Below are 27,958 nucleotides of genomic sequence, written 5' to 3' on the forward strand. Positions count from 1 at the left end.
TATATATCTTTTTCGGTACGGTTCCTATTTTTGCTCTAGCAAAAATTGTCTGTTACTTAGGTTTAAATAAAATTTGCCTAATAAAAAATTACAATAACTTTTTTATTTTTAAAAATTAATAATAAACGAAGTTTATTATACATATTACAATAACGTATATTGAAAGATGGTGTTATAGTGAGATATAGAAAGTTCTTCAATCTTTATTAATTGAATATTTTCCTTTCAAAAGAAAATTTTGAAAGAAAAAGAAGCTAAAGGGAATTCTTCTGTTATAAAGAAGAGTGCTTCAGGGTAGACAATCGAAACTTTATAATTTATAACATTTATAAGTAATTTTTAATTTTGTTTTAAATATCTACACATAGTGTGTGTACAGTATTTAAACTAATAATAATTTATAATATAACTGTAAGCAAATTAAAATATTTGCTATAATAAAATTCAACTACATACATTATAAATTTAAACATAAGTTATATTAAACGACATGAACAAACATATTTTAAATAAATGCTTAAAATGTTAGCTAAAACGTTAATATAATTTATATTGAAAATTGGAAAGCATTTATCTTTAATTATTGCAATTATGCCCTATTATCTTATGTGGTGCATAATTAATTCTTAAGTATAATCAGGTATTTCTACGTGTACTCTATACTTGCCATTAAATATTTTGTTATAAGTACTTTTCTTTTTTAAAAGCATATATATATGTATGTGTTTGTTGGTAATCATATAAGAGATTAAATATTTTGCACTTACAAGTTAAAATACGTCGTTTACATCAACAACTGCCATGTTTAATTCAGTTCTGAATGGTTACTGCTGTCGAACCATATCTAAGCCGCCCTCCTCTTCCATTTTTGAAAGGAATTTAATGGCGCGGTGCTGTGGTTCAGTTTGTCGTACCATATCAATAAGTGCAAGTAACTTTTTAATACCAATAAACACTCTAAAATAAAATAAAAAATATTTAATAATACACCCAGGTTGCAAGATATTATAAAATGACTCACCTTTTACCGGACATTTTCTTACCAATAGCCTGTAATTCGCCCTTGCTAAAGAGATCTGAATCTTCTAATACTGCTAAAACATGATCAGGATGTGAAAGATTGGGTACATGCAACACAGATGTGAATGCAGTTAACATTTCCATTTCTTCCAAGACTTCACTGTATTCCATTTAGTATAAGAGTTTATATAAAGAATATAGAGGTAAATAAAACAACTACTTACCGTCTACTTGATGTGCATAAAATAAGTAATTTACGACCCTTTGGTGGCTGTTTCTTTAATAAAACTAATAAAGCTTGTAGAGTTAAATTAGAATAACGTGGTCCAATAGGACCGTAATCCAATAAACGTTCAACATTATCAACCACAATACAGCTGAGCATAGAACGGTAAGCATCGTCGAAAATCTAATAATATAGAGAGAATTTTATTTATATTATAATTGTAATTATTTTGTTCATTACTTTACCTTACGTATGTGCAAACATTTTGCTGATTCAGTAAAGCCCACCATATCTTCTGGTGAACAAACTTTGACAAATGGAAAGTCGGACATTTTAGCTAATTTAGCTGCTAACGCTGACTTGCCTGAATTTGGAGAACCTTCAATAAGTACTGAAACCAAGCCAGAACTTTCAGTTGCTTTAGCTTGTTGTACATACAACATGCCATCTTCCAAAATATTAGTAACTGGTTGACCCCAATTAATAATACCACGTGACAACATATTCTCCAATATTTCTAATGCCGTACCAAATGCCTAAAAGTTAGCAATAACTTATAATAACATATAATAAATAAAGTTTTTATTGCTACTTACAGGTTTAATATCATTCTCCAAAGCGTGTAAAAAGTCTGAACGTGTAACTTTTAATTTTTCCATAGCCTCTGGATCTACAGTTACTTTAGCGTCAGCCTTAATCAAACGATTCATAGCTGTAGATTGTGCTGCACGTACTAAACCTTCTATTTCAGCACCACTAAAATTTTTGGTAAGTGTAGCAATTTCTTTACTATCAACATCCCCAGCAATCTTATTAAATTCTCGCATACGTTTGGTATGTATATTCAAAATTTGTACACGTCCCTGTTCATTTGGTAAGCTTATCTCCATTTGAACTTCCAAACGACCTGGACGTAAAAGAGCCTCATCAATCATATCACGACGATTGGTCATACCAATGACTAGTATATTATTGAGTTGTTCCACACCATCAATCTTAGCCAGCAATTGATTGACAACGGTATCATGCACTCCACTGTTGCCAGCAACAGAACCACGTGCTTTACAAATAGCATCAATTTCATCAAATATAATAATGTGAAGACCACTATTTGGGCCAAGCTATAAACAAACATAATTAAGTGTCGCTTATTAAATATTCTTTACTCAAATATATATTTATATGTACCCTCTTTTCTTCCTCTTCAGCTTCTGCAAAGAGTCGTCTGATATTTGCCTCAGACTCACCAACATATTTATCCAATATTTGTGGACCATTAACAATTTTTGGTTCACGTGCATTCAACATATTACCAATCTGTCGTGCCATAAGCGTTTTACCAGTACCAGGAGGACCATAGAGCAGTATGCCTTTAACGTGTTTACAACCTAATTGTTCAACAAGTTCAGGTGGAAAAACACGTGAAGCAAATGCTCGTCTAAATATAGCATTGAACTCTTTATCCAAGCCACCAATTCCCATTTTGCCAAAGTCCCAATCTGGATTTATGATTGATTGGCGCACGATTTTACCCTTGGATTTGCCTTGCAAATTTAATGAAGAATTCTCTGCTTTCTCAAATTGCACAATTGTGTTGCCAAGTATGCGTCCAAAACGTACATTTTTCGTAGCAGCTTCTTTTCCCTCACCCAATGACTTTGGATCAACAGCTAAAATATTTTAATTACCATATATGTATATCAAAAATTTTTAAATAAAAAATAATTTAATACCTTCTAATATCTTCACAGCCAAACCAAGTAATTTTTTATCTTGAAAACTAAAAACTAAAGTTTGGCCAACAGTTAAAGCCATTCCAGCGAATTGCATCAGAAATTCTTTTGCCATTTGATCGGTGTCATACGGTTCCTGTGAGGTGCTGGACACATATATTGTTAAATAAATTATGTATTTAATGTATTTACACAAATATGTAAAAATAAGCTTACGTTTTCTTTTGCAAGAAATCAGTTTCAAATGAAACCAAAGTAATTACATCAGAATTGGCGTCGAAACGATACGGTCTCACATCAATATCCTGGTTAATGGAGAGTGTAGCCCATTTTCGTTGTACCAATGAAAATCCCACATGACCCCGTGGCACTTCGGTTGTCTTTTCAAGTGCGAAAATGTAGTGCTGACTTGGGCCAGGTGAAATGTCGCAATACCTAATTTATATAAGCATACGTTTGTATATAAGAAATCACTTTTAAACTTGTATTTACGTACTTGATTTCATCCGGAAAATCACTGACATTCACGATGGCTCTATTAGTTAACGATAATTCGTCTGTGGGGCATTTTGTTGCTTTCATTCGCTGCGTGTAGGTAATTTTTTTAAATTATATATAATTAGTTGAAAAAAAAACAAATGTAACTCACATAAGACATGTCGAAGCTTAAAACTGTTGTACTTTTGCTATAATAGCTATTTTAATGGGGGTGGGTTTGACTTGGGGGACTTTCTCTGCAAAAATATATCGATCGAATATTTTTCTTATGGCACTTCGTCCTTCAGAAATCTAAGATGCAATACAGTGATTGAATAAAATTATTTCAACTGTTAATTTAATTTTAATATTTTTACATACTGTTTCTAAATCACTTTTTATTATTTATTATGAGTAATATTTATGAAATCACTGCTTTTACTCACTTCAGTAATTTCCCAACACAGAATGAATGACACACGACAATTGACAAACAGTCAGTGAAATTTGCGTAGGGTCAGTCAAAGCAAGAAATGACAAGTGTTTGTAAACAAATCAGTATTGCCAGCTGGAAATAAAAAATATCCCAAGATTTAAATTTGAATGGTGATTTTTTTAGCTGTTGTTTTATTAGCGAATTAGTACTTTGAAGCAGCGACGTCTAGACCAAATATAATCGCGGGCCAATACAAATTCCTGTATAGATTGAAGAGCCGCAGAAATAAATACATAGATTCATGATTTTTGTCAAGATAAATAAAAATTTTATATATTTTTATATTACTATTCCTATATATTATTAGACTATGTGTGAATTCGAGTAAATTGAGGTAAAGTAAATTGAAATTTCATAGAGATTTTTTGTACTGCACTTATGTCAATATTTATTTATTTCTTTATTGCATTAATTTATTATTTATTATTGCATCTACACTGACTAGACTTTGACAACATTTCCACAAACACTCTCACTTTTCTACAAAAATAAAAAAAAACCAATTTGTAGATAAAATTTGAACATGTAAATATGCATGTATATACGTATTTACTAAGGAATATAAAAGTTTTCATTTCTAATTTCACTTCATTTTGTTTTACACAGAAAATAGGTGTAGCAGGAAATAGTGGAACAAAATGTGGTTTTCGAACAATTAATAAAAACAGAGATTTTATTAAATACTTACTATCTCCGTGTGTTTGTTAACAGTTCAGCGGTTGTTTGTTTATATTTTACATATAAAACATATGACAAATATTTCAAATTTTGATAACTTCCCCTTTGGGAAATTTATTTTTAAGAGTTGCATTCGACATTTTTGGTTTAATTTTCCTTGCTTTATTTTAAATTAAGTTAAAAAGCATGGAAGCTCTTTGTATGGTTAATGAAGTTTACTTAGTAAATTAGATGCTATTAATCAAATTTCATTACCGACCTAAATGAAATAAAGTGATTTAACGATAGCAATGGGAACATACAATAATATCTAGGACGTGTGCGAGTTAGGCTAAGTTGATGCTAAACCAAATGGAAGATTTTTTGAGGTTTTTTCCACTGCACACATTTAGCCATTTATCAACACGTATCTACACCTCACTACATTATCGGCACAACTTAGAATTTCCCTCATTTAGAACGCAACTTAGCCTAACTCGCACACGACCCTAAACATAAAAATGTTCGAAATTTGTTTAAACTGTTTATACAGGAGTTTTCTTCAGAAAGTTTTAAGTAATATGGAATATATGTATATTAATCTTGTCTTGCTTGTTTTTGGTGCTGTTACATGGTGCTTTTGTTTGTATATATCGTTTAGTTGATATTTGCTAGTAGTTTTTTTAAACACATTTTAGTACTGTTAGGTAGCACTTTCTTTTACGTTTTCTAAGTTGTTAGCTAGCACGTTTGTTCGTAGAGAACGAAACTTTCGTAGAGATTTATAATCAGTAGAACTTCGCTAGTTTGAATTTCCGTTCATTCGAATTTTCTTATAATTCCAACAAAATTAAAAATGCAAAATATGCATTGTGCTCTGTAGGTTGGATAGACCACTGACACACTAATACGGGTCATATCTTATGAATATGCTTGCTCGAAAGTCTAGTCTATATGTCCATACACATAAGTAGGTTTTATGCGCGTTATTTGATATTTGATTAATTTAATAGTTGATCTACTCGGTCAATGGATTAGTTTGAACAACTCAATTTAATCAGCTAATTAACTAGCATAGCTGATTCGTTCCATCAGCTGATTAGCAAGCATAGTTATTTGCTCGATCAGCTGATTGTCTTGAAGAGTTGATTCATTCAATCAGCTGATTAGCTCGAACAGATGATCTGTTTGGTAAACTGATTGACTTGAGCAGGTAATCTGTTCGGTTAGCTAATTGGCTCGAACTGTTTAGTTTGATCAGCTGATTAGCTTGCCCAGCTGAACTGTTCGATTAACTGATTATCTTGTACAACTGATGTTCGATTTGTTCGCACAGCTAATCTGTTTAGAAAAAAAATCTTGAATTTCAATTGTTTTGTAAACTCGCACAGTAAATGTTTATTAATTAAATAAAAATTATTAAAAAAGATATACAAGATTTTAAAAAAAATTCTAAAATAATTTAAAGTTGTTCTTTTATTTCAAATAATCGTTCTACTATGATTCAAAGAAATCTTCCCATTTCGAACTCGGTTTTGTAATCTCTGCAGAAATATAAGAATTTGAATGAAATATATTTAAAATTTAATAAAAAATAAAAATTAATATTTTTTACTTACCCGATTAAATATATCTCTAAGCAAACGGTTGCCGCGTTTATATCGTTCCACTCGTTCTTGTTCTTTTTTTTTCACAACTTCCGGTAGATTTGCAAAACGTTTCTTAGTCATGGCTTTCATTTCTTTGCTGGGAAAGATACGTAGTTGGTCTGTAAAAGAAATTGAATATGTTTGAGTCTTCAGATCTTCATTAATTTTTTCTTATAGTTTTTACTTGTTGGTGGTGGAGGCAAGCGCTTCAACTTTTTCTCTATTGTATTAAAACTATTATCTTCAACGATATCACGTAACTCACGGTTCCGTTCCTGACGCAATGTGTGCATTTCATTAAGTATTGATTTGCGTTGTTTGGAATCGGCATAGAATTGTGGTTTGGCACGGTATAGGTATTCCTGTAGCGTTAATTGTGGTGGTTGTTCATCCGACTGATCAGATTCGTTATTTGTATTTTGCGGTGAACTGACCGCTTCTGCACTTCCATCGAATGTAATAACATAAGCAATAGATTTTGGCTTCACTTGTACTCCCAAAGAGTGTGTTGCTTTTCGCGTTAATACATGTATCGGTGAAGATGAACGACAACAGCTGCTATGTTTCCTACAACAGAATGGTTGCACAAAGGCGCAATTGCAAGGTAGCTTCGGTTGGCACGGCACAAAAAATTGGCATGGTGTACCGCAAACACGATTTGTTGTACTGGATTGTGTACGCATGCTACGTGCACCGTTTATGCCTAATAGCGAATTGGAGGTTTGAACGCCTATTGTTGCAACTTGTTGATTACGACCCACTGCATCATATTGATGAGTGGTTGTTGTAGTAGATGTATTAGTGTTTGAACCCATGGGAACAGAATAATCAGATGATGATATCACAACAGACGATGATGAGTGAAGTGCTGCTGAATTCTGTTGATAACCAATAGATGTGCTAGAACTAGGTTCATTTTGTATTGGAAATGACTCATCATCGATTACTCTTTGAGGCTTAGCTGACGAAGATCTTTTATTACTTTGTACTGTACGCTGAGGATGTTGCGAATATTTCTGTTCTTCGCGATGTGGCACAGAATAATAGTTATTCGGTTCTTTCGCATTAGTCACAGTATTTGGTTGTTGTTGTTGTTGCTGCTGCTGTAAATACTTTTTTTGATGTTGCAACCTTCGCTTCTGATCCTTTAACTGCATCTCTTGCTCTTGTTGTTGCTGGACTAACTTTTCATAATGATGTTTTTTCTTTATATTATATTTATCCAAAAATTCTTGTTTGCGTTGTTGTCCATACGTGTCAACGGTTTCCATTTCATTACTAGTTGAAGGAGTTTGGATTTTAGAACGTTGAGGTGGGGCTTTATAAGTGTCTAAAAAGCATGATTTTTCATTTAATTTTAAATTCAAAGAATATAATAATCAGTTACCTGTTAAACGTTTAGTTTGAGCATTAGGTTTTTGTTGCATGCGAGTAGTTACAGTCTCTTTGACAGTGCGATAAAGTGGCTTGCCTTGCGTTTTAATGCCATAGTTAGGTTCGGATGTAGATTTATCGTAAACTATTTGTGTCTCACGTACACGATCACGTTTATATTTAACTTTAGTATTTTTATCAAGTACATCTTCATTTGATACCTCTAAGATAACATCAATTTCTTCGCTTTCCTCTCCATCACATTTATCCATTTCCGAACTTGATTTGCTACCGCTACTATAAACAGTGTCATAAAATTTTTCAGTGCTTGGTTTAGACGTAGTAGCTGATTCTGTGTTGTTAGTTTTTCCTTGTGCTTCTGAAGCTTCAAACAAACTGTTCTGTTTTAATAGTAAAAGTCTCAAACATTCCAGTCTTTCAATTTCAGTATCAATCCAATTAAGTTGTACTTTACGTTCCGTATCTAACTCAACATTAGGTTTCTTTTTTAACTTTTTTGCACGCTTCTTTTCTTCATATTCGATCTCCGATTGCGTTAAGGGATTTAACCACTCCCCCATTGTATTAGAGTCACTTATATTAGTAGTTTGCTTCGGGGTAATAATGTCTTTCGATGTTCTGGACGAAGCAGTTGTGGTGGCAGGTACTGTATCTGAATCCGATATCATCTTTTTATTTCGTTTGGCAGCTTTATCCAGTACAGGCTTATTAGATTGAACGACTTTTGGATTCTCGTTTTCTTTGCTTGGACGAGTTTCTCTACTTGATGACACCGTTTGTTCTTGATCTTGGAGAGACTGTTTTGAAGGTTCTTCATAAACTTAAAATATATAATGATTGGTAATAAAGTTCATACTTTAATATAATGTACTGTGTATTTACCTAACGTATGAATGACTTTTTCTCCTATTCCACTGCTTTTTCTTATTTTTTCTGTAGAATTACTTAGGTCTGTTTCTGCAATCTTTTTGTTTTTATCATGTAAATTTACGACTTTTGGTGCAGATTTTACAATAGGAACTTGGGAAGAAGTCACTGAAAGAGGCAAACTGGAGCTTATAGTTGGATAAGGTTGCATAAAACTACCCTCTGAGCTCATGGCAATAATCTTGTTTACAATATCTCGTAAAAGTTTCCTCTTTTGTTTTCGATCTAAACTTTTAGCCTCAATAAGTGAACAAAGCAACTTTACACCTAAATCTAATTGTGGAGAACGGGTGATTGACGTATTTGATGATGAAGCTTCTGTATTATCATCAAGTATAAGTCGTAACGTATTGCGTACTTCTTCAAATTTTATTGAATCGGTCGTACTTGCATTGGTCGTAGTTGCATTATTGTTTTCACTGTTCCCAGCATTCATTTGAATTACTTCCGTTAATCTTGCTGTTAAACGCTCTTTTTCACGTCCCAATACATCTTCTTTGTCATCTGTCACATTTGAATCCGTCAGTTTTGTTGTTGAACTGTCTTTCTTGGGTTCTGTAGATTCTTCTTCTACATTTTTATTTGAGGAACGAGTGGTGTGATAATCGATACTAGATGGAGTTGTTGTGGTACCCATAGAATCTGGTGATATATTGACTTGTACTTCTTTTGCTGTTAGATTTGACATTCGTGTTAAGGATGTTTGTACTGATTTTTGCAAAAAATTAGTATATGACGTTGATGTACTAACATCTTTACTTTTACGTTGCGCGTCCCCACTTAATGACTTTGCGTTCGCCCCAAGCAAAGTGCTGGAAGCTAATGGTGAGTTTAAATTTTGTTCATAAGATTTTGACTTCACCTTTGCATCTTTTTTCACATTTTCATTTAGTTTTGCCAAATTTCCTTCTGAACTATTCGCGTTTAGTTTTTCCCCCGAAATTGACAATTCTTGTAACACATCCTTAAGTATAGAACGTTCTAACAAACTTATATTACTAGTTGATTTAGATTTTATGTAGCCTACATCGCCGAGTGAGTCCCATTCCAATATTTTGTTGTTTTTTGTTACCGATTCTGGCGTTTGGGTTTCTTTTGATCTCGTTTCTTTTTGTGGAGTCTTAAAATCAGTCTTATTATCAGTTTCTCGAGCATTCTAACATTATAGTGATGACAAAAATCGATTTAATAAGTCGTTAATTTAAATAAAATATTTAACAAACCTCTTTCTCTGCTTTACTGCTCCTTGACTCCATAGTAATTGAAATTATATGTTCTTTGGCCTTCTTATTTACAGCAACGTTTGGCAAGCTGTTACTTTTTGCTGCTTGATATTTTTTCACTTCGCTATCAAATAGTTTATTTAGCGATTTACCATCCAATCCACTAGTCGATGATGAACTTGAAACGATTGATGCACCAGAAGAACATGATGATAAGCGCATGTATTTTATAATATCACGATCTTCAGCATGCTTTTCATAATATTCCACAACTTCATCACAAACCCTACTCGAGTGTGGCAAGCGCTTCTTCTTGTGCATACTAATCTTTTTACTTGAATCCATGACTTTCGCGCCCGCTCTTGCTTTCAACAAAAATAAGGTGGTGGAATGCCAATTGTAAATTTTGTTTGGGAAGTTTTCTTTCGTATTCAAAAATTTCCCTCAGCTTGAAATGTTCGCAAATATTGAAACATAACAGAAACTAAAGTAAGTCAACACAATAGTTTTTTTTATATTCAATATTGCTTATTCAGTATTTATCAATTTTCACATCTTAATTGATGTGCAATATTTTGATAGAAATGTTCACTTTTATTAAAAAAATTTTTAATATTTGTACTGACAATTTTGAATGAAATTTTTTTTCTATTCAGAATTACTTAAATAAATTTTTAGACATTAGGTATAAGTAGATTTCTTCATAAACTAATTCTAGCACTAACACAAAAATTAAAATTATTTCTATAAAAAATTTTAGCCAAATGCAGAATTAGTATATATTATTTATAACTTTTTAAAAGAATTTTAACTCTAAAACAATTAATTATACTTAAGAAAAATAATACACAAACGGGTATTTTTTTTTAAATAGGATAATATGTAATATGTATGTATTAACCTATATCCGCACAAGGATTTTTTTGGAATTTTTGGTGAAAATATTTTCTTTAAAGTTTAATTAGTATTGGGGTGTGGGGTGTGGAGTGAACTCACAAATATTTTTGTAAAACTAAAGCTTCATACGTTCAAAGTAATGTGACATATATATATTCTAAAGTTTTTCTAATATAAACAAAAAATCCATAAAAGGTTGTAAAATTTGCCGCTCGATTAATCGAACGTTAAGCGGATATGGGTTAATATGTATTAATAGGATTATGTAAAATTATATAGATATTTTATAGATTAATATTCTTATTATTCTTATACATTACACTTAATTTGGTTTTTTTGACATATGCCATGCTTCAGAGGGTATAGAAATGTATTTTAAAACATATTTGAAAACATCAATCAATAATTCAAAATATTTATGAGGTTTCTGTAAATTGTAAGTTATATGGCGTTTACATTGGCCGAAAATGGCTCATTTTGAATGAGCCATTTGAAAGTGTTTACATTCGTTCTATTTCATTTGTTCTCATTTCAACAGCAGATTTTTCAACTTGCATGTTGATTTGATTTTTGGCCTGTGCCAAAAAAATGTTGCATGAAGGTTAAATATGCCTTCGATTAATTACTTTTTGGGAAGTAAAAGTTCTAAAAAGCAGTGCATCGTTTTCAAGAAAATGCAACCACCAAACAGTTGTTTACCTTTTTTTGTAAATATGTTAAAAACAGCTTTTTCAAACTGTCAAAATGCCATGAAGAGCTTTCATTTAGGGTATGTTCAATGGATTCCTTTGCATTTGGAACATATGTGGAATGCATTCGAACGTCATTCATACAGAATGTGAGAAAATTGCTCATTTTTGTGCTTGAAATTTTATATGCAAGAATGAGCCATTCGATACTCATTTTCGATTTTTGACCAAAATGAGCCATTTTCGGTCAATGTAAACGCCGTATTAGCACACAAATATCATAACAACTTTTGCGATGCTTATACAATGCTCAATGCACAATGTTGCACTTAAACTGGCTCCAATTGGCTCATTTCAAATAATTCATTTCAAACTGTTTATATTCGTTGTAATTCATTTGTTCTCATTTCAAGCAGCTGATTTTTCAACTTGCCTGTTGATTTGATTTTTGGCCTGTACATAAAAAAATGTTGTACGAAGGTTAAATATACCTTCAAACCTTACAAACTGAAAACTTATTTTTAGCTTCGATTAATTTATTTTTGGGTAGTAGAAGTTCCAAAAAGATGCGCATCGCTTTCAAGGAAATATTTGTTTACTTTTTTTTGTAAATATATCAAAAATAGCTTTCACAAATTGTCGAAATGCCATAAAAAATTTTATTTAGGGTATGTTCAATGTATTCATTTGCATTTGCAACTCATTTTAATGGTTCTTATTTGCGCTTAAGATTTTGTATACAAAAATGAGTCAATTGCTTTTCATTTATGATTATTGACCAAAATGAGCCATTTGAGGACAGTGTAAATGGCATATAAAATTCACGCTGATGGGGTAAAAGATGTGGTTTAATATTTTATCATTTTTTTTATTATTTACTTAAAACGCAACACATACAACATATGGCGACGAATCACACTGAAAAGCAAATTTTAAACCAAAATGCATGTTATTTTATTTTGTTACTTATTTTCGTGAAAAATGCAAATAGCCTATTTACAGAGTACAAATTATTGTAATTTCTGTTGTAAATTTGCGCGTTCGACCCATTCAATCGGCAGCGGTATAAAATTGAGTTGAAATTACTTACGTAGGCCGTGTGCGATTTCGAGTAAATTGAGGTAAAGTAAATTGAAATTTCTTTGAGACTTTTGCACTGCACTTATGTAAATATGTATTTATTTTTTTATTTATTGCATTTATTTATTAAATTTTGATAAAAGTTTTTAAATTTATTTATTAAACATCTTACAAAATTTTCACAATGGTAACATCTAATTTACCCTATTCGAAATTGTGGTAAATACCAACATTATCTGACATACCGACATAATTTACTATTTCCCTCAATTTACTTCAGCTCGCACGCGGCCTAAATACTAACACTCGTTGCTATACCGACATAATTTACCATTTCTTTCAATTTACCATAAATATACTCGAACTCGCACATGGCCTTAATATCATTATCATGGCCTATTAATATCATTAAATATCATTAGGGTAAAAAACTAATATAATGGTTATCTATCAAAAATGTAAAAACAATTGAAAATAATAAACACAGACTTATCACACAATAATATTTATTTATTTATTTTATTTTTTTTTTTGGGTTGTTAACCCTATAACCGCTCTAAAACTGTTTTTATTTTATTGTATTATCTCTCGTTGACATGCCAAAATGAAAATGTTAATAGATTAGAGAAAAACACGACTTGCCGTATATATTTTTATAAAATTTAATAACATTAATTTTAAGTAGTTATACATAGTTACTAATAATGTAAAGTATTGGTAAGTGTAGTGTATAAAAAGCACAATGCAGAAATACTAATATTTATTATTATTGTAACAACTTAAGGTTTATTGCTTTTCTTTGTTTTGTTTGTGTTAGTGTTTGTTAACTTGACTAAAGCCGCAATTGGTATTAATAACAACAACAACGACAACGCACCAACATATCTATTGGACACAAGACACGTCGACAAGTTTTGTTAGCACAGATTAGAGTAAAAGAAGAAGATCAGTTGTAACTTCGAAGATTAAGAATAATAAATTTTTAAGATTGATTTAAATACAAGAAGGCTGTTAAGTAAAATACTGCACTACTTTGTGCAACATGGCAGGTGGAATACGTTTGACTAGCTTTCGGAGCGGACGCTTCTGTCGTTTAGCGCTGTGCTGTCTCGTTATTTTGCCACTTCTATATTTATTGGCCACATGGAGTGATAGTCACAAACGTGTACAAGGCGTTTACCAGGCCAAATTTGGGGCTTTACGACAAAATTATCAAAGATTAGAGGGAAGACCCAAAGAAGGACCTAGAATAGTAGAAGGTAAGCGTATATATACACACACGTATACACAAGTTATTCCTCACTATTATTATTTAATTACTTGCATCAATAATTTTTATTGCTTTTTTCTAAAGTAGTTGCTGTTTGGTGAGTTTAATGACTTGTTGACTTTTCAGTTTCTGCTGAAATTAATTATTTTTTATTAAAATAGTTATCAATTTTTTGCCGGGAACATCTCACGTTTTGAGTCCATACCGATTGGTATGACTCATTAGTTACGCCGAAATATTACAAAATAAGTGTAACCTTACCGGCTTTCTGAGTGCTGCCTCTTGCCGGCAGCTAACTAAATTGTTTTGTTTATATTTCTTCAACATTTTTAAGATTGTGTTAACAACTTCTCTTGTTTATTGATTGTATAGTTTTTGAGATAGAAATCAAAACAAAATATTACCTGAGTAAACGAGATAACACTTTTTGTTATTCGAGAAAACAAATATCATGAAAACAATTCATATAACTTTTGCAACTTTTCAGTGTATAATATGTATTATATTCTTTTTTAAATAAGAAATGGTATATGCTAATCTGCAGAACACCTACTTGTCAGACCGTATCAGATTGTCATTGTAGGTAGCAGATAGAAAAGGAAGTCCAGAGTTATTTAATGTAATTACCTACCGTGAAGTCACAAAATCGGTTTGATCTTAACACACATATCGGTATAATACGGCAATAACCGTATCATTAGAGCTCCTAGGAATTCCGTCGGTACCAATTGAAGCTATACGTTTGGATATAGTCTCTTCTTTAGTGAGAGAATGTCGTTGTAGTAGAGTATAGTTACGATATAGTTTCCTCCGTTCTCTGTTGAAGTGTTCCTTCATTTGGAATCAGGTTAAATTGCCATCTAACAGTTTCTTTACTTTTCTTCATTTTCTTTAAACAATAACAAAAGTATGGAATAAAAGTATGTTGTGGGGTTCATTGAAAACGTTATATATACATTTTTGTAAGTTTTTGTAAGTTTATGGTCTTTCTCTCTCACTTTATATATTTGGTACATGACTAACATTATATTATATTTATGTTAAAGCTATTTGAGCCAGTGCACTTGAGCACTTTTACTCTTTCTTAACTCGAGGTATTTTCAAAACCCCTCTTTACGTCTTGACTAGATTATTGTTTGTCACTTCATCAGACTAAGTAATAATTGACCTCAGATCTAACTTTATTTTGTATGGATTTTGTATGAAAAATGGCCCTCATTGCGGCACATTTTTTTACTTAATTGTTATAGTGTAAGTGACATTAAAACCTGTATTTTGTAAAATTGATGTCTAATTTTTATTTTAAATTATTTATTATGATGTGTATATTTTTAGTATACAAGTGTAATTTCCTTTAAAAAATTCTGTCTTTGTGTAAAATATTTACTTAGTGCTTTAGAGTTAATATTGATTCAGTAAATAGACAATTTTGCAGTTGTTGCAAAACAAATAATTTATTGTAAATTTGAAATGAGTTTGATAGTAGTTTTTTTTTATTCTTATTTTATTCTATTTATTTTATTGATTTTAAAATGCATACAAACTGTATCAATATGTCTTTTGGTACTAAGTGTGTATCTATCTACTAGAATTTACTAAATAATTTACTTTATATATTAGATACACTATATATATAGAGTCTTCTACAAGTATGTACTTTTCTTAATATAACAGCACACAAACAGCAGATAATTAATCTGTCAACTAGCACCGTGTTTTTATTAGGTAATGTTTGGACCATCCATCAAGGTTTATAGTTTATTTTATATAATATAAATTTTCAGTAACATATTAAACTTCTACTGGGTTTTATACGAAAAGGTCATCAGGTTCGCTTTTATACCAATAATTTGTCAATAACAGTGTCTGCTGCATGAAACAAATAAGACCCAAGAGTGATCCATTAGCTATAGAAGCATTAGCTGCATTCTTATAAATTCACTGCTTACTGATAACTGTCGTCTAGTGACTTACTTAAGCTGTGCATGTTTAAACATAAAGTAAATCGGAAAGTTAAAGTCTAGAGAGTTCGGATAGAGGTATTATAACCTATTTATTTTTCTGTCTGTAGTGGTACAGGTTCTGCACTGGATTTGGTTTCAAGGATATTGTGCTATCTGTTATATTGTTAAAAAAATTAAACAGCTATTATTGTTATAATAGTATTATAAATAATATATATATAACATATTATATAATATATTATATAATATATTATATAATATTATTATATAATATTATAATTAAATATAGTTATATTATAATATTATATGAGTTGATTATATAGTATAGTATAGAACGGTATTTGTGAAAGTATTTGAATAAATTCAATCTTAGAAACTAAAAAGGAATGTACTTTATGTGAGATAAAGCTTTAATTATTCGAAAAAATTATGGAAATTTGAGCTTTTATAAATTTAGATAAACATCAATTTACCGAAACTATTTTTCATCTTTAATGTTATGAAATCAGATCTATATCGTTAAAAAAATATATTTATCGATTTAAAGCCCTTCACCTCTTCAAAAAAAACACGCTATATATAGTAAAAAGTATTCCAAGGTCTTTAAATTAACATGTTAAAGAAACCATTTTAATTTCAGTGCCTCTTAATCATTCATATTAATATTCTTATTTCTAAGTAATTAGTTAATTTCAAGATTTTTTTTTCACCCATTAATGTTATTATTCGAATTTTAAGGTCTTGGAAACTTCGAGCCGAAAAATGTTAAAAAACGTATTGGTCCAGGTGAAAATGGCGATGCACATATACTTTCTGCCGATAAGAAGAATTTAGCTGACGAGACTGAAATGGAATATGGCATGAATATAGCTTGCTCTGATGAGATATCTATGCATCGTTCAGTACGTGATACACGTTTAGATGAATGTAAACATTGGGATTATCCATATGATTTACCAAAGACCAGCATTATAATTGTCTTCCATAATGAAGGATTCTCTGTACTTATGCGTACCGTGCACTCTGTTATTGATCGTTCACCTAAACATGTGTTACATGAAATTATCTTAGTTGATGATTTTTCGGATAAGAAAGATCTTAAGGAGAAATTAAATGAATATATCGAAAGTTTCCATGGACTTGTCAAATTAATACGTAATAATGAACGTGAAGGTTTGATAAGAACACGTTCCCGTGGTGCTGCAGAAGCAACAGGTTAGTTTACAAAATTTGAAACATATTCATTTACTATACATATGTATATATTCTATATATTTTAGGTGAAGTCATTGTCTTCCTTGATGCACATTGTGAAGTGAATACAAATTGGTTGCCACCACTTTTAGCTCCTATATACCGTGATCGCACTGTTATGACTGTTCCTATTATAGATGGAATTGATTATAAGAATTTTGAATATCGTCCAGTTTATGGCAGTGACAATCACTTTAGAGGAATTTTTGAATGGGGTATGCTTTACAAAGAGAACGAAGTACCTAAACGTGAATTGAGACGACGTACACATAATTCAGAGCCATATCGTAGTCCTACGCATGCTGGCGGTTTATTTGCAATAAATCGTGATTATTTCTTAGAACTTGGTGCTTATGATTCTGGTTTATTGGTTTGGGGAGGCGAAAATTTCGAATTAAGTTTTAAAATATGGCAATGCGGTGGAAGTATTGAATGGGTGCCATGTTCACGTGTGGGTCATGTTTATCGTGGTTTTATGCCTTATAATTTTGGAAAGTTGGCGCAAAAGAAAAAAGGTCCACTTATAACAATTAATTATAAGCGAGTAATTGAAACCTGGTTTGATGAGACACACAAAGAATATTTTTACACTCGTGAGCCACTGGCACGTTATTTAGATATGGGTGATATAAGCCAACAATTAGAACTGAAAAAACGTCTCAATTGCAAATCATTTCAATGGTATATGGATAATGTTGCTTACGATGTTTATGATAAATTTCCGGCATTACCGGCTAATCTACAGTGGGGTGAATTACGTTCTGTTGCTACAGATAATTGTCTCGATTCAATGGGTCACCAACCGCCAGCAATAATGGGTCTATCACATTGTCATGGTGGTGGTAATAATCAACTTATACGTCTGAATGCTGCTGGACAGATGGGTGTAGGCGAACGTTGTGTGGAAGCCGATCGTCAGGGTATTAAATTGGCAGTTTGCCGACTGGGTACTGTGGATGGACCATGGAATTATAATGTAAAAAGCAAGCATTTGCTGCATCGTGTACATAAGAAATGTATGGCACTGCATCCAACTACACAGCAATTATTTTTGGCGCACTGTGATGTTAATGATGGATATCAACAATGGGTGTTTAAAGAAATTAAACCAAGATGGGGTATGGAAGATGATTAATGGGTTGTTAATGCTTTTAGATTGTTATTGAAGAATATAGCTACAATGTGTGAGAGGTTTCATGAGATGGTTTTTTAAGTAAAAACTTTTATGAAGAGAAAGACAAAAGAAAACTAAACACTAATATTATTTTTTTATATTTTCAATTTTATTTTTTTTTTGTTAAAGTTCTGCATTATCTTTTGTAGGAATTGGTGGTAAAATGATTTTCAAGATAAAATCTCGAAGAAATGAAAAGTATGAACAAAATCAATTACGTCCAAAATTGACAAATTCTACAAAACAATTAATTTAATTGTTTTAGTAATTTTATTTATTTTATATATTTTTTAAAAATATTTGATTTAAATAACTAAAGTGCTTCAACATTGCCAATATTTCATAGAAACCATAATGTTTAGACTTCCATTTTTATTTAGGAAAATTTATTTAAAAAATTGTAACAAGAATTATAACTAATGTATGTTGTACGATTCGTTAATTATATTTTTTACTAATAATAACACTGATTTTTGATTTTATTATTTCTTATTTCTAGGATGACTACTATAATCGGTAGTCATTAATGGAATCTACACATATGTTGGTTAATAATATTATTAATATAATTACATTGCACTTGTTTATTTACAACGGATCAAAAAATATAAAATATTCCTTAATTTTATAAATTAAAAAGCAAATAGTTCTATATATTAGCTTTATACTATATAGCTTTTGTATCGAAATTTTTCTTGAACTATGTGGACAAATTATTTGATAAAAAAACTACAACTTAGAGTTTATTTTTTATTTGATTTAAAACAATTTTTCAAAAAAATTGTGACTATGAAAATCAATTTGCAATATTTATAATTAAAATTTTTAGTATTTATTTTTATAAATATGATAATTTCAAAATAAATGAATTTAGCATTATTGTTCAATTAAATTATAATAGCATTTAGTGAAAGCAAATCAAACTTTTATATTAAAGCAATTATATTTGTAATTTACTATTTTAGAGTTAAAAGTCTGAAATAAAATATTTTAATAAAATATTTCGACTGTTAAAATTTGTATTTATTATTTTACTGATTATAAGAAGGAATTTTGTTTTAAGTTTGAAGATAATCTGTCAAATTTGTTGCTGATAAATTTTTTTGCTTACTTACTGCAGAATAGACTCTGTTCTGAAGGGAAAGAGGCTTTTATTTACATTATCTGTGATTGTACAACTCTGAGGAGAGACGATAATTCCTGTTATCGTCTTATATTGGGAACTATCTATGAGAAATGTTTTGATCTTTATTTAAAAGACTGAATGTTTACTATTTGGTTATGGTGAGTTAAAGCACAAGAGATTAACAATTGTTGCAAAGCTTTGCTTCCCCGAAATCTTAACTCCCTATTGTTCTCTATACTGGTTTATCTCTATATTAGGTTTATTTGAAAAATATAATATGTAAAATCATCACTTTAAGAAAGTTACTTATAATGATAAATATAATATAATATATAATATAAATATAATATAATATATAATATAAATATAATTTTATATATATATAAAATACCACTTAAAAGTGTTGAACTGAACTTTTTAAACATTCGGGGCTAGATAATGCAAGCCAACTGTAGTAAAACTGTATAAATAAAAAATATCTATGCTGAACAAAAATAAACAATACGATGAGGATCAAATGTGGGAATCGCTGGTCTAACGTTTTGGTTTATTTTCTAGTAAGTTGAATATTTTTCATTAATACACCATTCAAGTCTTCATAGAACTTGGAAATATGTATTATATTAGTAATCACTATTTCTATATCAATTTATCATTCAAGCTCAGTAATATAGCGTATCAATATATATTCAATATGGTTTTAAATATATGGTATTTAAAAAAAAAACTTATATATTGAAAAAAGTTTAATAAAGTACAATCTCAATGCTGATATACATATATTTGGAAAAACTGAATTTTAAAATGTCTGCACTTCTCCCCAACTGGTCTAACCTGCTCCAGGAGGAAGAGATCTCAATTGTCGTAAAAAGTAGACATAAAAACATATATTTTGTTTTATCGAAAAGTACTTTGCGTACTGAAACAAACAGAAGAACAATAGAGCGAATGGCTTTTGTCTATGTTCTGGGACATCGGAACATTGGGGGAAATGAGAAAGTTAGGTATATAAAAATAATATTTATTTCTCTTGAATATATCGATTACAATTCAGACTTTGATTTCAGTGATCACAACTTTTTATCTAGTATGTATAACCAAATAAAAGAAGTCTTAAGCGAATGGTTCTTATGCAAATTGTAAAAGGAAAAGTCACACTGCATATGAGATCAGTAAAACATTTAGTAATTATAACTAGTGAGGTTTTGGTTTATTGGAGAACAGTTTATTAAACTAGTAATCACTTAAATTTAGTGTCACAGTTGCGTACAGTATAAAAAAAACTCTTTTTAATTTCTTCTGTGCATTTCTTGCTCTTTGTGTAACAGAGAACTCACCCTATGTAAGCTCCTCTTCAATAAATCTGAAAAACCATTAATATTGACATTTATAGATTCCAAAACTGCACAGACTGGATCAAAACGATTTTAAGAGGCAGTTGAGAATGGATATGGTATCAAAACTGTAGGACGGAATCAGTGCTCCATCTAGCCAACGAACTACAAGCTGAATCTAACCAAGTCAAATAAGTAGTTGAGACAGATGATATGGTATCAAAACGATGGGAAGGCCCTAATTAACTCATGAACTTAGTGACTATCTCATTCTGCTCATCAAATAAGGTCCTTAAAGTTGCAGGTGGTATGATTATGCTATTAGATACTCACAGTGCTGAAGAAATTCACTCTATCGTTTTTTATTTGTGTCTATTGTCTCGTTGAGTTTTGATGGATTATTGTGTTTCACCTTTATTTAAGACGATGCTTTTGATTTGAATATAGAATTCTACTCGTAAGAATTGTTTTTGTCAGTAAAAAAATTCCAATAAAATATTTTCAGTGTTATAAATTGTACCGATTTAAGGTGAAACGAATTTTGAAGAGTTTATAAAGTTGCATGTAACAATGAAAATCATTGATATCTTAAATTACTATTCGTAGTAATTAGTTAGTCATATAGCATATAATCGCGCCATAAATTAGTAATATATTATTACCTTTAATGTTTAAGTGGTAAGTTATAAAATATTGTAAATGAATCATTAAGTTATTATTGTATAAAATTAACTTGATTATTCAAGAAGGGGGCATCTATTGGTAATTGTATATGATAAGCATTCATATCCGTTGTTGTATCTTGGGTAATGGCACACAAAAACCCCATCAAATTAATGGGAAAAATGATTTTTTAAAAATCATTTTACGAAAATACCATACCGAAGAAAACAACAGGTGTAAATATCAAAACAAATTAGAAATAATATAAAAAAGCATTAGTAACTATTTTTAAAAAGAGCATAAAATTGTCAAAATATTTATTGGTGATAACGAGTCCTCACCTCTTATCAGTAATTCAAAGTTAATTAACTTTGCCCTATGAAAAGTTTCATATTAATATATAAAAACACTGTCTGATGACTGAGTGTCACACAGACTGTAAATCTAATAGACTCTTTAATCAAAAAAAAAAAATAAATAAATAAATAAATTAAATATAATATATATTATATATCAGTAATGAGTTAATACAGTTTTCCGGTTAAATTATTGCAAACAATTGAAAGTATCTGAATGGTTTAATTTATGCAATTAAAAAAAAGCTAAGCAAGCACCTTATCAAAGCGTTATCAGTTGGTTCCTTCTGTTATTTATATTTGATTTGAATGTTTTTTATTTTGTATATTTTGTATATTTTGTATATTTTGATACGCATTGTCAAAGTAAAATTGTGATTTCTTGATAAGAAAATGTTTGAAGCTGTTATTTCTGCGCTTCGGCATAAATAAAAAGCCTTAAAACGTGTAGCACTGGTTTAGTTTCCACGAAGCATTCGTTTAAGTGTATCGAATATTTTTCTAAAGAAATTGTGAAATTTTTTAAATCTTTAAAAAAGATATACCATATATAAAATGAATTTCCGATTAAGTGTTGCTTGTATCTGCTTGGCTGCTTTGTTGGCCATTAATGTGGTAGATGGTAAATCAGTCCTTGAAACGCAGCCAAAGTTACGTGACATAACCGTTGTACAGGATATACGTGATTTCGCCAGAAACCATCCAGGCTTAAAATTGACACGTTTAAGCAAGGAACCTGGCAGAACCAGAAGCCAAAGTGTACGATACACTTTGGGTGGACGTGTTGCAGGTAAGACTCATATTAAGTAATTTTAGTTGGGAGAAGATGATTGAGATATAAAGTATATACTAATCTCTAGAAAGGTTATTAAGTCAAGCAAAAATATTTAAAATAGAAAAATTGCTAATAAATTATTCAAACGAGTTTTTTTTAAATAAGGGAAATAAATAATTTCTTTAAGTATAATAATTTCTTGACTTTAAATATTTATTTGAGTTATATGTGATGAGTTATATGTTATATGTGATAGAACAGATGGATTATGTGTCTAGAAAATCATTTTAAAAGAAGTCCTTTTTAGAATTGAAAAGGATTAAATTAAAAAAAGCAAAGTTATTTTCAAAGGACATTTTATTAAATAAATAAAAAATAGAAATAAATTGATAGAATAAATTGATAGAAATAAATGATAGAATACGTCAACCGTTCTTGTCAACTAAATTACATTATAAAAAATTGAAAATTAATGAAGGTTTGTTATTAAAAAATCCATTATGTGAATTTATGCCACCATACATACCATATATGCAGTGGCGTCAGCGATGTCGGCGACCGCCGACGGCCTCGCGCCCGCATGGGCCGCGCAAAAAGTTACCGACTGTGGATTCTAAGCACTTAATAAATATTTTGAGCAATTTGGTTTGATAATGGCATTAACTATATTTGAAGTATTCCATAATGTTTATATAGTAATCAGGTTCATGTTCACAGTTCCAGTCAGTATAGTTTCGACGAAAAGAAAGAAGCAAAGTTAAAATTGTTTAAGACGTACTAGAAAAATATGATGGTCCAAGAGAGACTATCTTCATTATGATATAATTTAAAAAAAAATAGGGTGATACTAAAATTGATTAGCAATAAAACTTTCAATCATGCTTTGTCGTATTAGTGAATGTAACTTATTTACTTTTACAACTGGGTTCTGAAGGGGGCCTTGCAATTCTGATGTCGCCGACGTGCAGAGTTGGTCTAGCTCCGCCACTGCATATTTGATAGTTATTTAATGTTTTAGTTGCTAAAAAAAAAACCTGGAGAGGAGCTAAGTGTGATTTTAGCTCATATAATAGTTAAAATGAATCGGACTGAATCGAAATGGTTTGGAACTGCAAATTCTGAAACAAAGACGTAGGCTAAATAAGCTTGTTTTTTGACTGAGCTAATGGTTTAAATCGATCTATATGCGGTTTACAACTCTGTCATATTATGCAACGCATAGTTGATAATAAAATTGCAGTAGCATTCGACTTCAAAAACAATGTGATTTGTTATTAAACATTTAACTGCTATGTATATACCATGTACCAATATTTTTATTTAATTTTAATTAATTAAAATTATTCACGAATAAATAAATATAAGAAAGTACTCCAAGACCACTGATGATGGGTATGTGGCAGCACTCGAAATCGCTGTATGGTCACTAAAAATTCAATTAATTAAAAATAATCAAAAGTTTTGTTGTTATAATTCACTACTGTGCGAAATCTCTCTACAATAGTTTCTAAAAATACAATTTAAATGTATATTAAATATTACGTTCAACAATAATTAACTTTCTATTTTACAATCGTAATAACGTTTTTTTTTCATATATATTACAGGTGATCGTCTTGTTGCACAAGGTTCTGATGTCTTTAATTATCCAGCCAAAAAAGATGTTGCTATTCAACTAACTTATCCTGAATCCGGCACTGGCAGTATTGTCACATTTGTTGATCTTGTTTGCCAACAAGATAGTGACTCTGGTAATGCATACGTTATTGCTGGTGGAATTGGTCAACGTTATATCTCCATTGTAGTGGAAGCTAATCAAACTGAACAGTTCTCATATAATGCACAATATTATGGCTCCAACTAAAATCTAAATACTATATTTTCATTTATATAAAATACATAAAGTACAATGTACCTGCATTAAATAAATCATTTTAGTTTAATTTTTTATTTGTAAATCTATCATTTTAATTTTATTTTTTTTATTTGAACGCTGAGCTAGTGAAAGAGGTGCACTAGCTCTATTGTTTAATACGTATATATAATACGCAAATCTGAATACAAGGTCTTAATCATGAGAATGTTAGTATTATGAGATTTTAACTGAGTAAATCTATATTAGATCGTAAACATAAAATTTAAAAGAAAGAAGCTGAAGTGAGTGTTCTTACAATCTATCATCTAAGATCTAGATGTCATCTATATCTTTATCTATAAATTTAAATTCTGATAATAAAATATCGACGATAGACTCAGAAAAGAAATTCTATAAATTTCGTCTTATAAATAAAAAAGCTATCCCCTAAGGTCAAAATTTAATATCTGTTTGTTTGCGGTGGTGAGGTTACGTATTGCACCTATTAGCGATTTGTAATTCTTTAAACTAAAATTATAAGAAAATTTACTCAAGTTTTACTAATTTTTACTAAAACTCCTTGAGGATGTGTGGTTTCATCAATTTATTTAAAATTTGATGTGAATTTAATGATCTCTTGCATTTTCAAGAACGATTATGATAAATTTGGTTTTTTGAACTGAATACCGGCTGTAAGAAATTGTTTTAGATAAGTACCTCGTGAGTTCCATGGCTATTTTAATCCCTGATATACCAGAGAGTTTTGAAGTACTATCTACTTATATCTTTTAAACACTGGACTAGTCAATAGATCTTGAATTTGCCATTTTATTTAAAGACTGAGTTTAAATGTCAAAAGAAAAGTAAAGAGAAAGAAGAGTAAAGAGTCTAAATTATTGATTTATTCTAACCTAAATATTATAAGAAGAAAGATTTTATAATACAACTTAAAAATCTTTAGAGGAGAACTTTAGTGGAGAAAGTTTTATTTTCTCCACTACGAACACTTGTTAAAGCAATATATAATGTAATAATAATGTAGTTAATGTAATACATAGTATCTCATTTGTTCCACTACACATTATGATTATTATCTCTAGACACACATTTGATATATGCGTACTTAAGAATATTTTTTTTTCATTCAAAAATAATCGCACTTTGGGTATGCAATATCATTGTAACACCAAATAATCCCAGTGGAACTCAAAATTATGTGACCCTAATTAAACCAATTTCTAGTAAAATCAGTCATTTTTTATAATGCTAAGGAGAAAATTAAAGAAGTGCTTCATGGTTTCTTTCTGCTTCGCACCGTTACAGCTTCTTCAGTAATCATTAATGTACTATATAATCCAGTTTATATCCAGTTTGATTTGAATTAATTTTCTTCAGATGGAGAGCAACATCTATGACTTTCTAAGTTTCATTTTGATTAGATAAGCATTAAATGAAAAAATGTACTTCTGCTATTATTTTCACTTAATTTGGTATGAATAACAAAGTTATAGGTTGTTACAGGGCCTCTTATAAGTCCTGTTTTTAGAAAAGTTTTTCTAGTATTATATTTACAAACAATTTATTTTCAGAATATAGATGATTATGGTATTCATTAGTTTTTAATAAATGCAACTAAAAATTTTATTTTGATTGAGAATTCTGATATTCTGAAAATGAACGCCTAAAATTTTAGTACATGTTTTTAGTACATCATCTTTAATATTTACTTTACTACTTAAAATATGCAGCACATTTTACTAAGATTATTTTAGAATTTTATAAGAATTAAAAAAATTTTTAGTGTATTATTTATTATAGTATAGTATAGTACATTATTATTATTATATATTCGTTTATTATTGAAACAAAATGATTGGACGTATTGCTGCAACATGAGGTTCTGTGGCGTAATTGAGGTTGAACTTATGGTAGAGTATAGATTTCAAACTATAGTATAGATTTTTGTTTAAGAGTGAAGATAACATTTTCTAGTATGTAAGAAACCCTGATATTTATAGATATCTTTTCATTGAAACTATCACCAAGTACTTAAATTTTAGAGTATCTTAATAGATGGTACCCTAATAATTCTTTAGCTCATTTCAGAATAGTACAAGCGACGAAGGAAAGCTTTGGAGATATACGTTCTGTAATCTCTAAACAAAAAGGGGTGTTACAATAAAAGTGGTGTAGTTTGCTAGGTTTTCTCAGTGTTGTCCAAATAAGGCAACCCTAAGTGGTAGAGTAAATGTACTATCTCTATCAACTTCATTCACGATTCATATGAATTGTTGACTTGTTTTTAATAAAATTAAATCTATTTATCTACGATTGGATGGTATAGAAACTAATGTTAAAGTAATTTAGACAATTTTTTCTAATTTGCTTCAAGAAATAAGTTCAGTTTGCTTTAAATTAAAAATAAAACAGCAAATTTATATATTTAAGATTGCCTACATACGAATGATTCTGATACTTTCTATGATTTCTAATGATTCATAATTTAAAAATATGATTGCTAAATCGTATATGGACTATCTGCTCATATGTTGGCGAATCATATGGCATATTTTCGAAACTACTCCGGATAAATGTTCATATTATTTACCAATTGCATATACATTGTGACCGAAAAGTTTCCGGAAATTTTAAATAAAACGCAAAATTCTTAATCTTCATCAATATTTATTTTTTCTCTTCAAAAATTGCTCCATTAGAAGCGATACACAAATGCCAACGTTTCTTCCATCATCAAACATTTTTTATAGGCGCTTTCCGGTATGGCTTTGAGTTCCCTCTGCGAATTCTGTTTTACGTCTTCTATGGATTCAAAACGCGTTCCTCTGAGTGGTAATTTGAGGTTGGGAAACAGGAAAAAGTCACACGGTGCAAGATCAGGTGAATACGGTGGCTGTTCGATGGTATTTATTGAATGTTTGGCCTTAAAATCGTTGATAATGTTGAACAAATTGAGGTGAATCGGAACAAGCCGGGCGTTGACACGTCGCATACACAAATTGTCCACCAAAATCAAACGAGCCATCTCACGACCGATGCCTAGCTCTCGTGCTATCTCTCTAACACTCACATGAGGATTTTTGAACACGATTTCCTTTGCCTTTTCAATGTTTTCGTCGGTGGTAGAGGTCGAAGGTCGTCCAGAACGCGGCATGTCTTCGACGGTCGTACGACAGTCCTGAAAGGCTTTGTACCACTCATAAACTTGAGTTTTCGATAAAACTGATTCCCCATAAGCCTTTTGTAGCATTCGCAACGATTCTGCACACGAAATTTCGTTCGAAAAACAAAATTTGATGCAAACTCTTTGTTCAATATTTTTTTCCATTGTTTTTTTCGCAACGCACTACTGAGGTGAACTGGTTTCAACAGCTGCCGTAAACGAACTGTCCGACAGACTCGGCTCATTTTGGCATAGTAATTAAGCGACAGTGCTGCCAAACTAAACTTAAAATATCGAAAAATATACAGCGCGCGAATTTTAAATGAGAATTTCCCAAAACTTTTCGGTCACAATGTACAACATTATTTATTCTGGGAATTCACATGATGTGGTGCGGTTTTCTGGATATATGTATTAGTAAATATTGGAGAAACTATAGAGATGTCTCACTTTGTTGGCAACTTATAATTTTTATAATAAAAATATTTGCAGGATTTTGCTTATCAGAAATTATTTTATCTCTTTTATGTTTTCACT

The 27,958-nt window shown here is 30.4% G+C and overlaps 4 protein-coding genes across 6 annotated transcripts; 2 read left to right on the forward strand and 2 right to left on the reverse strand.

The window, feature by feature from the left end:
* Positions 1-535: 535 nt before the first annotated feature.
* LOC119670730 (vesicle-fusing ATPase 1) lies at positions 536-4,002 on the reverse strand. 2 transcript variants are annotated; one of them, XM_038081128.1, is made up of 11 exons: positions 3,903-4,002; positions 3,629-3,768; positions 3,476-3,564; positions 3,196-3,414; positions 2,980-3,125; positions 2,435-2,916; positions 1,843-2,367; positions 1,492-1,782; positions 1,245-1,429; positions 1,022-1,180; positions 536-957 (listed from the first exon to the last, which is right to left on the reverse strand). In XM_038081128.1, the coding sequence occupies exons 2-11, from the start codon at positions 3,635-3,637 to the stop codon at positions 825-827; spliced, it is 2,238 nt and encodes a 745-aa protein (XP_037937056.1). In that variant the 5' UTR covers positions 3,638-3,768; positions 3,903-4,002; the 3' UTR covers positions 536-824. The 2 variants fall into 2 exon arrangements, with proteins under 2 accessions (XP_037937056.1, XP_037937055.1); XM_038081127.1 differs by having other exon boundaries at positions 3,838-3,963.
* A 2,045-nt stretch (positions 4,003-6,047) lies between these two features.
* LOC119670731 (formin-J-like) lies at positions 6,048-10,416 on the reverse strand. The gene is made up of 6 exons (XM_038081129.1): positions 9,804-10,416; positions 8,536-9,736; positions 7,646-8,473; positions 6,443-7,588; positions 6,229-6,377; positions 6,048-6,153 (listed from the first exon to the last, which is right to left on the reverse strand). The coding sequence occupies exons 1-6, from the start codon at positions 10,146-10,148 to the stop codon at positions 6,091-6,093; spliced, it is 3,732 nt and encodes a 1,243-aa protein (XP_037937057.1). The 5' UTR covers positions 10,149-10,416; the 3' UTR covers positions 6,048-6,090.
* Positions 10,417-13,060: 2,644 nt separating this feature from the next.
* Positions 13,061-18,732, forward strand: LOC119670733 (N-acetylgalactosaminyltransferase 7). 2 transcript variants are annotated; one of them, XM_038081132.1, is made up of 5 exons: positions 13,061-13,186; positions 13,287-13,728; positions 16,442-16,918; positions 16,984-18,075; positions 18,631-18,732. In XM_038081132.1, exons 2-5 carry the CDS (start codon positions 13,512-13,514, stop codon positions 18,633-18,635), a joined length of 1,791 nt encoding a protein of 596 aa, XP_037937060.1. In that variant the 5' UTR covers positions 13,061-13,186; positions 13,287-13,511; the 3' UTR covers positions 18,636-18,732. The 2 variants fall into 2 exon arrangements, with proteins under 2 accessions (XP_037937060.1, XP_037937059.1); XM_038081131.1 differs by lacking the exon at positions 18,631-18,732 and adding an exon at positions 18,281-18,588.
* A 3,336-nt stretch (positions 18,733-22,068) lies between these two features.
* Positions 22,069-24,305, forward strand: LOC119672383. Its single transcript, XM_038083418.1, has 2 exons — positions 22,069-22,400; positions 23,993-24,305. The coding sequence occupies exons 1-2, from the start codon at positions 22,166-22,168 to the stop codon at positions 24,247-24,249; spliced, it is 492 nt and encodes a 163-aa protein (XP_037939346.1). The 5' UTR covers positions 22,069-22,165; the 3' UTR covers positions 24,250-24,305.
* The last annotated feature ends 3,653 nt before the right edge of the window (positions 24,306-27,958 follow it).

The sequence above is a fragment of the Teleopsis dalmanni genome, chromosome 1 (genome assembly GCF_002237135.1).
Source record: "Teleopsis dalmanni isolate 2A chromosome 1, ASM223713v2, whole genome shotgun sequence".
NCBI lineage: Eukaryota > Metazoa > Arthropoda > Insecta > Diptera > Diopsidae > Teleopsis > Teleopsis dalmanni.